The sequence below is a fragment of the Boleophthalmus pectinirostris genome, unplaced genomic scaffold (assembly GCF_026225935.1).
Source record: "Boleophthalmus pectinirostris isolate CB_2022bp ecotype Guang Dong unplaced genomic scaffold, ASM2622593v1 HiC_scaffold_16, whole genome shotgun sequence".
Lineage (NCBI taxonomy): Eukaryota > Metazoa > Chordata > Actinopteri > Gobiiformes > Gobiidae > Boleophthalmus > Boleophthalmus pectinirostris.
In genome coordinates, this window is record NW_026571095.1 from 2,477,863 (window position 1) to 2,493,342 (window position 15,480).

The 15,480-nt window shown below is 37.8% G+C and overlaps 1 protein-coding gene across 1 annotated transcript in view; it reads right to left on the bottom strand.

Annotated features, from left to right (window-relative positions):
- Nucleotides 1-550: 550 nt before the first annotated feature.
- The window catches only part of rock1 (Rho-associated, coiled-coil containing protein kinase 1), a 77,871-nt gene continuing 62,941 nt past the window's right edge, over nt 551-15,480 (bottom strand). The window contains exons 19-30 of the mRNA XM_020932026.2: nt 14,442-14,602; nt 12,626-12,810; nt 10,094-10,163; nt 9,877-9,980; nt 9,314-9,479; nt 8,463-8,556; nt 7,297-7,385; nt 7,023-7,214; nt 6,189-6,354; nt 916-986; nt 751-839; nt 551-665 (exon numbers count right to left, since the gene is read on the bottom strand). Coding sequence (XP_020787685.1) covers nt 572-665; nt 751-839; nt 916-986; nt 6,189-6,354; nt 7,023-7,214; nt 7,297-7,385; nt 8,463-8,556; nt 9,314-9,479; nt 9,877-9,980; nt 10,094-10,163; nt 12,626-12,810; nt 14,442-14,602 — 1,481 coding nt within the window. The 3' untranslated portion in view covers nt 551-571. The remainder of the gene's footprint in view (nt 666-750; nt 840-915; nt 987-6,188; nt 6,355-7,022; nt 7,215-7,296; nt 7,386-8,462; nt 8,557-9,313; nt 9,480-9,876; nt 9,981-10,093; nt 10,164-12,625; nt 12,811-14,441; nt 14,603-15,480) is intronic.

The window sequence follows — 15,480 nt, forward strand, 5'->3', positions numbered from 1 at the left end:
TCCAAGAAATCAGTCAGATTTCAGAACTATTGTGTAATGGATGTTCCAAAACCCAAATTGTGCTTGTTTATGTGCAGAAGATACAATGTGAAAAGAGTTATTTTGCATGAGATGGGCCCTTTAATATAAATTTTATGATGATGATTATTTATATTTTGATTTGTTTGCATTGTGTTTTTAACGTGTTTCTTATTCTGTAAAGCACTTTGAATAACTCTGTATGAATTGTGATGCACAGATAAACCTGCCTTGCCAAGAAATCAGTAACAAAAAACAACTGACACAATCATTCACACCAAGTTCAAGCCCCAGCATGAGCCCAAAAAATAGATTCATTCAGTCTTCAGCTTTAAACTGTTAACAATTAGTTTTGTCCTGTCCGAAAAGAAAACAAAAACTATTCTTGTAATTTACTTTGGGAAACTAAATACTGTTTAAATAAAAATTCTGTATTATCGACTCTAATACAGTTACTTTGTATTGAACAGAAAGATGAAAAATTGTTGGAAATTGTAAAATGTTATGAATGCAGCAATGCCTAAATAATGAGACCTTTTTTTTATTTTTTTTTTTATGAAACTCCAACCTGGAATATTCTGGGAATCTCGTCCGTTTCCGCTCGGTACACGTCTCCTTGTGTCACGGGTCTGACATGGAACAATTTACTGCAAAACAAAGAATTATTTTAAACTACATCTTATAAAAAAAAGCATCTTAATAAGTGCATAATGTAAAGTTTGTAGTACTTACTCTATATCTAGTACCATGGAGGGATTGGACTGCTCCTTGTCCTGCTCGTCATTATAGAACAGGATTTTCTTGCTGCTTACTACCACATACTGAAGACAGAAGAGATCAAAGTTATATTGATGTTTGAGAGAAATGAGAGGAAATCTGAAACGACCAAAACCCCACCTGTTTCTTCCAGCCGTAGCGTTTGATATTAGCGCGGTTAGGAATGGACAGCCAACCCTCCAGTCTGGATTCTGTAAAGCAGTCACACAAAGAGGTTAGCCCGGCATACGGTGCAGACAAGGCAGAAAATGGGTCGGGAAATAAGGGCCATGCAAGTCCAAAATCAAAGTCAAGAAACATTTTAAGCTGTTAAAAAAAAAGCATTAGGTAAAATCAAAGGTAATCCTGACACTAACACTGAGAGAAGTATCAAAACTCAGATACTAATTGATACTAAATCTATAACTGTATAACTATAACAGTGACTCTTTGTCCACACTTGTAAGCAGTGATGCCACTAACATGCTACTTAGTAATGCTTTACTGTAGTCCGACTACTTTTTTTAAAAGGTTACACCTTTTGCAGATGAAAATACAAACATTATTTTGATTTTATTTCAGCTGAGGATGGCAACATAAAGGTTCGTTGTAGACTCTGTGCTGGCGACTAAGTTACTTTTTAAAGAAGTAATCAGTAGTCAGTTTACCATTTCAAAGTAACTATGGCAACGCTGCTTGTAAATAGTTCATATAGTTTAATGTAAAATGTCTGTAAAATTCAAAAGAAAGCTCATTGTGGTAGAATAGAAGAGGGCGGTGGGATTAAATACATTTTCTACTTCCTGCTGCTTTTTGGGCCAATTTTTTATTATATTTTTTATTTTTTTGTTGTTATTTCTGCTATGATTTCATTAATGTTATATGTCCTATTGTAAAAGAATATACATTTCTTACTTGCCCAAAATAAAAACATAAATCAATCAATCTAATCTCAAAATTTTGCAGTGGTCCAAAATGATTCCTCAATTATCCTATGCATTTCAGAGCATCTTAAAACTCCGCTCTGGTCTGAGAATAATTGTGTCAGTAAAGCTAACAGCAACAACTAGCAGGTTACCACACTTTCTGAACAAACAATAAAAGCATTAATAAATGGATGCAGACAGCGCACAGTGGACATATTTTAACCTCAAGAGCTGCTTATTCAAGTGTTTCAGCCTCTGGTTAGATGGTGCCATTTTGAGGACCATTCAAAAAGATATAATATTTTGTTTTGGACTGTTAATTGTTGTGGTAATGGTCCTAATACTTTAAAGGGACAGTTCAGAATTTTGGACATAGGGCCTCATTTCCTAGTGAGTCAGAGTGTTGGAGACGTGTGGAGACACTTTTTGAAATCTTCCATCCAGTCCTTGTATTTGCAGAGGTCACTGGTGCTAGACTAGTGCATGTCAATGGCCATAGTTCTCCTGCCACTAAAAACAGTCTTACCCAGACTGTTGATATGAATGTCTGTGTTGACAGAATAATTTTAGAAGTAAAACCAACCTTGCATTTGAAGTAGGGATGGGCATGATTAGTCGACTAATCGATAATTGATCATTAAGAATTTCGTTGATTACGTTAATTTCTAATTGACAAACCGAATGTAGGTTTCTGTGCGTAGATATGAAGCTGCGTCTGACACAAACACTGGAGTGGAATGTAAACACAGCAGCCCGGTTACTGCAACATAAAGAGCTGCGCAAAACCTGCACACGTACGATCTTTGAAAACATCGTGACAGAGACAGAACAGACTCACCTTGAGCATCAACATCCCTCTGTCACAGAAAGAACACCTATATTCCACTGAGTCATAACATTTAGTCTAACAGAAGTTGACCGCATCAGTGCACAAGAGTGTTTTTTTTTTTTTCTCCGCTTAGTTTATGCAAATTAGCCATGTAGTTTCAAGTTTCATTTCTGTGAGAGTTGCGCAAAGCTGCATTAAACACATTATAATGTCAAACGGGCTGATGTGGCTCTAGAGTGGTTCTGGTTTATATGTCGTCAAGTTGAGTTTATTTATGCAGATTAGAAACAGCAATAATAATATGATACTTATTATATAAAAACGTTAATGATTAATCAAAAAGTGAAAATTTAATTCTTTTGATGACCGATCGATTAATCCCTAATTTCAGGAATTTATGCCTGGGCAGCAGCAGCGAGTTGTACTTCTTGATAGAAAGTTTGGCAGCGGCGGACTGATAAATGAGAAAATAGTCCCTTAACATGTGAAGATTCATGCAATACAAGGTTAGTTTTATTTCAAACATTATTCTATCAACACAGACATTCACATGGACAGTCTGGTGTAATAATAGATTTTCTTCGGGTGTTTTGTGGAGTGGGTAAGACTGTTTTTAGTGGCAGGAGAACTATGACCATTGACATGCACTAGCCTAGCACCAGCGACCTCTGCAAATACAAGGACTGGATGGAATATTTCAAAAAGTGTCTCCACACGTCTCCAACACTCTGACTCACTAGGAAATGAGGCTCTATGTCCAAAATTCCAAACTGCCCCTTTAACTGTAAAAGAACTGCCTACGAAATAAATTCTACGAAAAACAGATGCATGTTAGAAATATTGAAATCCAGAAAGTGCATGCGTTTTGAACACAACTAAAAGGGTAAACAAAGAATTTCGAGGGTTTGAATCTTATGCAAGCATTACTTTAGGGTGATCATGCCGCTGTAAAGAGCGTGTCAGTGTTTCAAATCGTGCTTAGAAGACCTAACGTAGCAAAAATGTGTTTAAAAATTGTGTATTAATTCATTTTCAAATCTTAAGCGTAATATGGAATTGACATCTTCAAACGTTGTAAACAAATAATGGGCTACTAAAATGAAATAAATCTGTTTAGGATCAAGGTACCAGGCACACTACAGCTGCAGACCAGAGCAGGCAAAGAGAGGGTACGACCAATGTTACTCACTGAGGGAAAAGTAAAGGAGTTACAGAGAGAAGGAGACCGACTTGACATGAGGAAGATGAGACAGTGATTTAACCAGAATGGAGCTGGGAAAGAGATGGTTAGTTCATGTGAAGGAGAAAACGTGACAAACTAGATAACATAAGATACAGTGTTTAATGAGCTGTTGTCTAATACTTCTACAAAAAGTGTGTTGATGTAAGTAAGTGGAAGCTATTGCAATGATGTAGCTAATAATATTTTGGCTCTGTTCTTGTACTTTCCTTCAATGCTTTGGAAAAAGTTCATTCTAACATTTCCCCACTGGTAAAAATAAAGCCATTTTATCATGGAAATAGTTTCATAGAACCAAATTTACAAAAAAAAAGTCTATAAATTGTAATTATATACACTGACAATAGTTCAGTTTCATTTGAATAGTGTGTATAGGGACTAAATTATAACCAAATGCATACACTATTCTCAGAAAGCAACATGGAATGAAAATGTGTCATGTTCAAAATAAAGTTGAAATGTAAATAACCAGAAATGACCAAAAATTGTAAAAGTCATAATGAAGGACAAATGTGTATGTATGTGACCAGAGAAGACAACTACATGTATGACAAACAAGTTCACTGACTTCTTATGTAAATACCGTATTTTCCGGACCATAGAGCACACCTGAATATAAGCCGCATCAACTAAATTTTAACTAAATGTTTAAATTGTACAAAAAGGCTGCAGCTGAATATAAGTCGTAGGTGTCCACGTCTTCAAGAACGTTTTCAAGTTCGTGCCGCCTGTTTTTATCGCCTCTGAAAGCTTTTAACATCTTCTGCATTGAGTCACCATCGACTCACTGATGTCGAGCTCACGTGCAGCAGCTCTGTTTCCTTCTTCGACAGCCACATCAAATAACTTTAAACTTAAAAGCTGCATCATCTGTGTTTCATCATCTGCATTTCTTCGTGTGTTTTCCATGAGGAGGGTGTGTGTATGAAGCGCAAAATAACAGTTCAAAACATAATCAAACAAGCACCTTCCTCGGCGCATCACCCCGTCTCTCCCCGCGCTCTACTGCGCATGTCTCCTGCGGAAAGAGTCTCTGTTCTGTCTGTATCATGTCAGTGTCTTGGAGGATTTCAGCAGATTTCAGACTCTCTCGGGGGCGGGGCTAGTTCTGTCAATCAGGTATGAGTGGATGTTCGGCTACTGAAGTTTGAGATGTTTCTTCTCCTCATTTACACACACAGGTAAGACGTATCCCCCTCACTAATGTTCATTTAGTATCATAACTTCTTTTCTCACACGGCGATAAACTATTTGAGTGCGCTGACAACACTACTGTAGCACAGACAGCGATGTTTTCTGCACTTAGGCTGCACTTAACCGCTGTGTTGCCAAACCATAAACTGCATATATGAATGGACAATGTGCCAAACAAAGAATCTGTCCATACATTCGCCGCATCGTTTTATTAGCTGCAGGGTTCAAAGTGTGAGAAAAAATTAGCGGCTTATAGTACGGAAATTACAGTAGTATAGGAAAGTATTGAATAATATTGGACAGTGTTGTATAGAAGTGTGTACCTGCGATGTTGCTGTTTGTAGTATTGTGTAGGAGTGTGTACCTGCGATGTTGTTGTTTGTAGTATTGTGTAGGAGTGTGTACCTGCGATGTTGTTGTTTGTAGTATTGTGTAGGAGTGTGTACCTGCGATGTTGTTGTTTGTAGTATTGTATAGGAGTGTGTACCTGCGATGTTGTTGTTTGTAGTATTGTATAGGAGTGTGTACCTGCGATGTTGTTGTTTGTAGTATTGTATAGGAGTGTGTACCTGCGATGTTGTTGTTTGTAGTATTGTATAGGAGTGTGTACCTGCGATGTTGTTGTTTGTAGTATTGTATAGGAGTGTGTACCTGCGATGTTGTTGTTTGTAGTATTGTATAGGAGTGTGTACCTGCGATGTTGTTGTTTGTAGTATTGTATAGGAGTGTGTACCTGCGATGTTGTTGTTTGTAGTATTGTATAGGAGTGTGTACCTGCGATGTTGTTGTTTGTAGTATTGTATAGGAGTGTTGTACCTGCGATGTTGTTGTTTGTAGTATTGTATAGGAGTGTGTACCTGCGATGTTGTTGTTTGTAGTATTGTATAGGAGTGTGTACCTGCGATGTTGTTGTTTGTAGTATTGTATAGGAGTTTGTACCTGCGATGTTGTTGTTTGTAGTATGTATAGGAGTGTGTACCTGCGATGTTGTTGTTTGTAGTATTGTATAGGAGTGTGTACCTGCGATGTTGTTGTTTGTAGTATTGTATAGGAGTGTGTACCTGCGATGTTGTTGTTTGTAGTATTGTATAGGAGTGTGTACCTGCGATGTTGTTGTTTGTAGTATTGTATAGGAGTGTGTACCTGCGATGTTGTTGTTTGTAGTATTGTATAGGAGTGTGTACCTGCGATGTTGTTGTTTGTAGTATTGTATAGGAGTGTGTACCTGCGATGTTGCTGTCCGTCTCGTCGGCCTGCAGACTGGTCACACTGGAGTTGTCCATTCTCTGCTGGAGGTCGTTGAGTTTCTCTCGAAGCTGCTCGATGTCGCTCTCTTTACTGTCCAACTGCATCTGCAGCTCGTTACGGTACGTGCACTCCTCTGCCAGTTGCTACGACACAAACAGAATCATTTCGATGAGATATGAAATCATGATTGATGGTTTATAGCTTATTCAAATGTACATTTTTTTAAAAGTTTTGCAGCCTTATAGTTTCTAATATTAATTAAATGATTTGACTTATGTGTTTATTGCTTTACCCTATGTCATTATTGTTGACTTATATTGATATGTCAAAGTCTATCTTTTAGTGCTGTATGTTGTTATATGTTTTACCCATTAATCTACTTTTATGTGGCTTCTTAACTTTCAACCTTTTTTATACAAGGTAAATTTTGTCTTTTTGCATACATTTTATTCATCTTTGTATTTCATTATTTTTATTCTCCTGCTTTTTTCTCCTCTTTCCTGCAGAAAGTAAAGGTTTGTATCTTATTATATACTGGTAAACAAACAATATGTGTCGCAAAGTTGTAGGTCTGCTTGAACTGTAAGTAGTAGCCTAAAAAAACAAATCATTTTGGATTTAAAACATACCCAAAACAAGACAATACACATATTTTAAATCAATGAATCAATCACTAAATAAATAAAAAAATGTATAAAAATACGCTTTTGCATTTCTATCCCATGGTCCATTCAAATAAGTGATGCTCTCTACACACAAACAGAACATGCATATATACACAGTAAAGAGACGGTGTAGTAGAGAACTCACAGGCCTGCATCTCACTCAGCTCCTTCTGGTATTTGATGGCCATGTGGTTGAACTTCTCCTTCTCCTGGTTGAGCTCCAGCTGCAGTTTCCTGTTCTCTTTCTCTTTCTTCCTCAGGTCGGCCGTGCTGCCCTTCTTCTTCTGGTCCAGCTTCATGTCTTTACGGTTCATGATCTCGGCCAGTTTGTTCACTGCCTAGAATGCCACGGAACATTTTAACTTGGGAAATACAGAGTTTTGTATGTTATGATGTAGGGATGATTAGTACGTGCTTTACCTGTGTCTTGAGTGTGCGCTCAGTGTTGAGAACTTTCTCGTAGTTAGCTCGGATTGTGTTTGCGATTTCTTCCTTCTGTGCTGTGTAGTCTGAGAAGACAAAGAAAAACATTAGAGTCCTTAGAAAAACACCACAAATCAAACTTGAGTCAGTCCTTTGGATGTCTGCAATATACACAAGGGCTTCAACTATTTAGTGCACTGACCGGCTGTGGAAGTATTCTCAGCTTGACTATAATCATTTTTTGCTGGACTATAACATTATTATTGCATACATACAACATAATGCATAACTAAATGCATTAATTCATTTTCTATTTATTATTTGCTATAATAAAAATGTTACAAAATGGAAGTAGAAAACTAATAAAAATATTTCTGACAGTAATCAATAGGGCTGTGTTGCATCATGATCCTAATAATAAAACAAGAGAGGATATGTTGTGATTTATAAGTAATTACTTCTAATATTATGTTCAAGTGTACCTTCACAAGAACAAAATACATTGCATTTCATACAATTTAAGTTAAAAATTATGAGATCAGTAAAAATGACAAATACATCTCGATATAAAATTAACGTGATGAAGTATTGCGACATACAGTGGGTACGGAAAGTATACAGACCCCTTACATTTTTCACTCTTTGTTATATTGCAGCCATTTGCTAAAATCATTTAAGTTTATTTTTTCCTCATTAATGTACACAAACCACATATTGACAGAGAAACACTAAATTATTGACAAAAATATCACATGGTCATAATGTTCACCATCCAACCTGACTGAGCTGGAGAGGATCTGCAAGGAGGAATGGCAGAGGATCCCAAATCCAGGTGTGAAAAACTTGTATCATTCTCAAAAAGCCTCATGGCTGTATCAGCTCAAAAGGTGCTTCTACCAAATACTGAACAAAGGGTCTGAATACTTATGTGTGATATTTCAGTTTTTCTTTTTTAATAAATCTGCAAAAATGTCAGTAATTTTGTGTTTCTGTCAATATGCGGTGCTGTGTGTACATTAATGAGGGAAAAAAATTAGTTTGAATGATTTTAGCAAATGGCTGCAAAATAACAAAAAGTGAAAAATTTAAGGGGGTCTGAATACTTTCCGTGACTGAAACATGAAGCAATAACTGTGGACTAGTGTGGCATTCATGACACTCACCTTCCTCTTGAGTCTGCAGCTTGTCACTGAGCTCCGCCTTCTCTTTACTCAGATTCTCCACATCTTTGGTCAGAGTTTTATTTGATTCCTCGAGCTGCAGAAAGACATATAGACATTAACTCTGAAACACCACTGCTCTTACATCTGGTTTACACACATCTCCTAAAGGCCAATTTACAGTCCTGCGTCGACACGTACCCCCTACGCAAAGCCTCTGCGAAATTTACTGTTTTGCTATATTATTTTTCAACTACGCGTTGAAACGATGCGGGCAGCACAGGGAAGTGACGCAGATGATAAGGGCTGTGATTGGTCCTCCCTGCCACCACACTACATACATTTCCTGTACTCCACTTTCCTTTCTTTCAATATACATTGAGAAATAATGTGTTTAATGCAGCTTTGCGCATACGTGTTTACGTTTTACAGAAACAAAACTTAAAACCGCATGGCTAACTTGCATAAACTAAGCACTCAAAAAACATCCTCAAAAATCCTTGTGCCCTGATGCAGTTCAGCTTCTGTCGGACTTTAAAAGGACACGACTCTGTGGAATATGAGTGTTCTTTCTGTGACAGAGGGATATTGTACTAATGATCAGTCTGTTCTGTGCTTTTATCGTGTCGGAGATGGAACTTTTCAGAGATTATACGTCTGAGGGTCATACACACAGACCATATATATGAATGGGCATATATCCTAGCCCCCTAGCATTTTGGCGGTGAATTACTTCGCGATGCACAGACCTCGACGCAGATCCATAAATCAAAAACGACGGCGACAAGGCAACGGCGGCAGAGTGTGTTGAGTCGACGCAGAACTATACTTCACCCTTAAGACTCTCTTCTTACCCTGGAGATGGTGGCGTCCTTCTCGCTCATCTCCTGCTTGTGTCTGGTCAGGGCCTTCTTACTTTCTTGGCTCAGCTCAAAGTACTGCTCCTCCTGCAGCGCTCGGGCCAACTGCTCCGACTCGGCTTTGGTCACGGTCAAGTCCAACTGAGCCGACAGAGAGTCCCTGAGAACAAATCGGCAAGAGAGAGACAAGAAATGAGCTTTATTATACCAAAACAACCAAAAACAAAACACAGACAACAGACAAAATATTTAAAATCACAAAATTGTTCCCTTCTTATAAACTGAGCACCACAAAATCAACAACAAGAAATTAACTTTAAACAAAAAGAAAGCTATGATTTAAATACACTACACCAAACTGGACTAAAGAGTTACCTGACAATATTTTAAAAAAATGTTGTTTAGTTTTGCTCTGAACATACGAGCACATAAAAAAATTTAACTAAGAAACAAGTAGACTCACACATTTTTATTATTTTTTTCTCTAGGTTCATTATTTTAATTTTCAAATATAAAAACTTACAATTTGGCGTCATAAAAGGACCCAAACTCCGTACCTTTCACTGCACAAGTCCTGCACCTTCTTGTGAGCGTCCTGAACTTGCCGATTCTTTTCGTCTATCTCTTCTTTCAGCTCCTTAACCTGAGTTTTGTAAAGCGTCTGGACAGAAAAGTGAACACAAAACGTTACAATCAAACCTGAAAATCAAAGTTTGCTTTCCAAAAATCGTAAATTCAATAAAAAAGTGAAATTGCAAATGTTTATAGACTCACAGAAAAATACTGTTCTGCTTCCAGTTGATCCTGAAGTTCCCTCATCTGTCCCTCGTTGCCTCTGTACTGCCTAAAAAAGAAATTCAAAAAGTTAAACAAAAGCAAGATTTCTTTTTATATTTTCAATAAACAAAAAAGTGCCAAAAGTAAACATGGACTGCAGATGGAGCCAGCAGATTAGTTGGGAGTTAGTAATGGAGTTTATGGATTTGAGCTAAGCGCTAATCTGTCCATGTAAACAGAGCGTTTGAGAGGGGCTTTGGCGCAGTCCCTCTCTAAGCTTCAGTAATAGCACTTAAATGTGAGAAAAACAGCCAATTCTACTGCCATTTTGGACTCGACTCCTAAAGAGCATTACGGGCAAAAGTAGATTTGAGGAAATAAGAACTTTTGGCTGGTCTTAATCAAAATACTAACCTAAAAATGCCTGAATAATTAGATTTTCATTTTCATTCAAAATTAGGGTTAGGAAGATGTTTTGGGGTAGTTAACATGATAGCAGATGAAACTTTAATAAACAAAATTGTCAACTACTAGCTTTATCTCAACTTATACTAAAAATATAACATTTTAGGCCTGATCTTAGCATTTGAAGTATTAGTATTTCATTTTAAATGGTTAATTGTTATGGTAATGATCCTAATTTTTCACTGTTCTGAAAACCACAGATACTCTTCTTTTTATGGTAGAGTTGGGAGCGGGACTACACAATGCGGCAGTGGGTGGTGATATGATAAACCACAGTCCCGCCAACTAAATATGAGTCTAAAGTAAAATACACAAATGATGAATGTATGCCTATCATGCTAGCCAGGCTGGTGCCACCTAGTGCCTCCACTCAATTTCATTTCTCTCAAGTGACTAGGTCAGGAATCAGAATACACTAGACGGTTTGCAAGAACCCCGGAAGTGCAAGTTCGGGTACCAGTCAATCAGAGAAGAGCCAGACATTCTGTGTTGGCAACGATTCCTGAGATCGAGGATTTAAAGCCGAAACAAAGAGAATGTTTGGTGAATTTTATCAAGGGGAAAGACGTTATTGTTCTTCTTCCTACAGGATTTGGGAAAAGCTTAATATACCAGTTAGTCCAGTTAGCGGCGCATTACATACGTCACGACCAAATAGCAGCGATTGGTTAAATGATAAAAAGTACCCGCCTACTGTCGAGCGAATGAATTCTAACACTGCGAGGTTAGACAGTTTCTACAAAGTGAAACCAGCTGATGAATCAGGCTACTATCATGCATCATTTGTGCTGGATATTTTATTTGGCATTAGTAAAAACATTTTAAGCAGCCTAAATTTGCGTATGTGGACTATTCTCGCGCACATTTTAGAAAATTTCTTTCCGCTTCTCCGTGTTTTATAGAAGCGAATGTCCCCATCTTGCGGGGCTTGAGGGTGGGAGTGGGACAAAATATTGCAGATGCGGGCGGGAGCGTGACTGAAAATTCAGTCCTGCACAGACCTCTATTTTGTACATCTACAGAATGTGGTATATACAAAAAATTCAAATGATATAATGTAAGCAAGGTTTAAGTAAATGAAGTATTAGGTGAGTACTGGTTAATATAGATCAGCATTGACAATCAGGGGAACAGACCACAAGTGTCAAAATATGGCTATCTGTAGTCATAGTAACACATTAGCCATTTGATTTGGTGTTTCTTTTGGTAAATTATTTTAGAAAAACAACGCACACAGTGATACTATATGAGAGAGAACTTAGCAGCTACATTTGATGAGCAAAGTGCAAGACAATCATAACACTTAAAAATAGAAAACCTGTACTGAAGCTCTAGATCAGAAAAGAAATCTTATTTAAAAAAACTAATTAGAAAATTTCCACAATATGAGCCGATATATAAGATTGGCTCCAGGAGAAGACAAGTTTTACATAATTTATAATACATCGTTTTTTGCAAGTCACTGTAGCACTGTTTTGTGGAGATGCTGCTTCTCAAAAGATTCACTCGTGGGAAAAAAAATCTCACAAGATCATTTTCGTCATGTGCGCAGAGTCTTGTAGCAGTTGTATCTTGCGTGATGCTAAGGCACGAGATCTTGTACATCCCTAAAACTTACAGATTTTTATTGTGTGTAATTAAAGAGGCGATGAGCTGAGTAGAAAATTGAATTGAAATAGAAAATGGATAAAATATAAATAAACGTATTAATGTCTACGGGGGCACTGACAGGACGTACTTAAAACGATTTCAGATTTAAAAGAAAGAAAGAATTGAATAATGTTTTAATCTAAAATGTTTTGAATCTTAATGACATTTCTGTAGGATAATTTTGACATAAATATAATAAAAACAAGAATGTAAAATAGCTGTTACTGGCTATAATGATAGAAAAGAAAAAAAAAACACTGTTATACGAATATAGACAGTTCTCAGGAGTGTGAGGCAATGTTTTGGGGTCCACAAGACAAAATATAGACAAAAAAATAGACAAAACAGTAAAAGAAAACAAAGAAAAGAGCAAAGAAGAATTAAAACAGTAGTAATAATATTTGTGGTTCATACTTTGTGAGCTGTGCGAGCTGAAACTCCAGTGATCTCTTTGTCTCCAGGGCTGTGTTGATGTCCTGCTTCATCTGTTTCTCCGAACAGCGCAGACGGTCCAGCTCCTGAGTCCGGCTCTTTAAATCACTCTGGACCTGGATCCGTTTGCTCAGCTCCTGCTCCAGCTGAGTCCTCACACTCTTCACCTGCACAAACACAGACAAAAGAGGCCATAAACAAAATAACATGGCTTAATAATCAGTACAATATTGTGTTATTGATACATATGTGCTGTGTGTGTATCAGTAGGGACTCACGAACCCTCAAGACATTGTGATTAGGTCTGTCATGATAAATTTTGAATGCAATTAGGTCTGTAACGAAAGTCAAGAAATCAATTAATCATATGGTAACTTTTAACAAGCTTGAGAACTTTTCTGGCCACGATCATTTCTATTTGCATGCTTGTTTGTTTTCCTCGTCTCTCTCTCTCTTTCTCACTCTCTATACCAAAGAGCCTGAATGTCAAAAGGCTTCTGTCACTCTCTGACTCCTCTTGTCTCCTTAGTGTAGACGGATTATTTGTCGATCAACAGAGCGGGTGCACATGCAGCTATCTATGCAGTAAACATGAAGCCACAAAGCTATCGCCGCCATCAGAGCACCAAAACAACTCATCATGCCAAAGCAACAGTGGTGAGTGGGAGCATCAAATGCAGGCGAGTGTGCAAACAATGAGAAGAAATGGCTCAAACCCCAGCAACTGACATACACTTATAACCGACTGACACAACTCGCCTAGCCCCCGAGAAAGCCCGAAATCCACTAAAATCCCACAAGACACTGACACGATACCAGACGGGACAGCTGCTCTTTCTGCAGGAGACAGATAATCCCTGCGAGGAGCCAGTCTCTATATTATGAATATGATTTTCTGACGGACAAAATAGCGAAACAGAATCCTGTGTCGCGGGTTAATACGAACATGTCAAGACCAAAATGCCGAGGCCACAGCAGCAGGTACAGAGAGAGGAGACACAATATACCAATGTAAGTCAATGACTGAAATAACTTTTAAGGGCAATTTTGTTACAGACACTTAATAATCCATTTTATTTATTGTTTTGGTTGTGTTTGGCTGAACGATGGTTTATTCAAATGCGTTTTTGTTAACAAGTCCTCGCTGTCAGCAAGACTGCATTAGGCTATTCTTATGTTAACAAGGCTATTTTCTTTAGGCCTTTTGTTTTTGGTTGTCTTGCAGTTCCTGTGATAAATGTTCTTTAGAAAGTCAAGTTTATTGATCTTCGACAGGGTGTATTTACATTTTTAATACATTGTCATTGTATTAATTGATAATGGTCTCAAAATGTCAATATTATCGCTTATCGCAGTAAATTCTTGATCAATTAATCGTCAAAGAAAATTTGTTATCGTTACAGGCCTAAGTGCAATATATTTCTAAAGTACATAAAGATGACAATAGAAACCAAACCACAAAAAGCAGCATTGTCCTCCAAAAATGTACAATGTAGGCCAAGATAACAACGACTAGGCTGACATAAAAGAAATGTTGTATTATGTAATAAAATTAAATTAAAGCAATTAAAGTGTGAATAACTGAAAACTATATTTATATTACATATTTATAATGTATAAAATGATTATAGTAGATGCATATTTGATGCCAACATCATTGGAGCAGTATTGTGTATTGGTTTAAACAAGTGGTCAGAAGTGTACAAGCCCATGTTATACTTTTAGGGGCAAAGGTGATATCATCCTGTATTGAATCTCTTGTAACAGACATGTATCTTATGAGAGCATCTCCACCCACCTCATCTTCCAGACGTTCCTTCTGCTTCATGAGTTGCTCCATCTTCTGGACCGACTGCTTCAGGTCAAACTCCAGCATGGAGCACTGTTTCTCCACCTCCACCACGCGGCTCTCCGCTCGCATCCGCGCCCCGTTCTCCTCAGACATCTTCTGCTGCACAGCTACAACACCAAGAACATCCAAGATCATTAAAACCGTGAAGGACTATCAACTAACTGCTTGGTTTCAGATTGCATCATAACATTCTGTGGTATAGGTCAATGATTTTTAATATTAATTGTAGCTGCCCCTGTGCCGTATTTTCCGCACTATAGGGCGCACTTAAAAGCCTTTAATTTCATCCAAAACCGACTGCGCGCCTTATAATCCAGAGCGTCTTATATATGAATTTATTGGGGTGTCTTAGTACGACTTTAGTAAACTACAAATCCGCACCACTTGCAGCATTACGGCTCCCGTAGTCAGGAGCATCAGGAGTAATACAGACTGTGATTCCTTTTAATATCAAAATGCACCTGTCAAGAGACACGCTCACAACGCCCACTTTAAACTCAAGGCTGTTATAAAGTGAAAGTGCGAGCTGCGTGGGAGCAGTGGATGAGAGAAGGAGAACACACATTCACCAAGACAGGGAGACAGCGCAGAGCAACTTACGCCACGATCTGCCAATGGATCGTGGATGCCTGGACTAAGGATCAGGATCAACTGTGGTCCGAGCTTTCACCAAGACCAGAATCATCACTGAACTGCCAGGGAACAGTAACCACACTGACTCGGATAATGACGAGAGGGATGTGGGCGTGTGCTGGACGCTGTAATCACCCAACTGTTTACCTCGGACACTTAAGATGAAGAATTTGAGGGATCTTGTCAACGAGGAATGAACTGAAAAATTGAGTGTAATGTGTTATTTTTAGTTATAACTGAACAATTATGACTTATTGTGAATAACAATTTAGCGTCTCAGACAGTATTTTTTTTACGTGTTACAACTGAACAAAGTTGAGAGTTATTGTGAACGCGTTAAATAAAGTTTGAC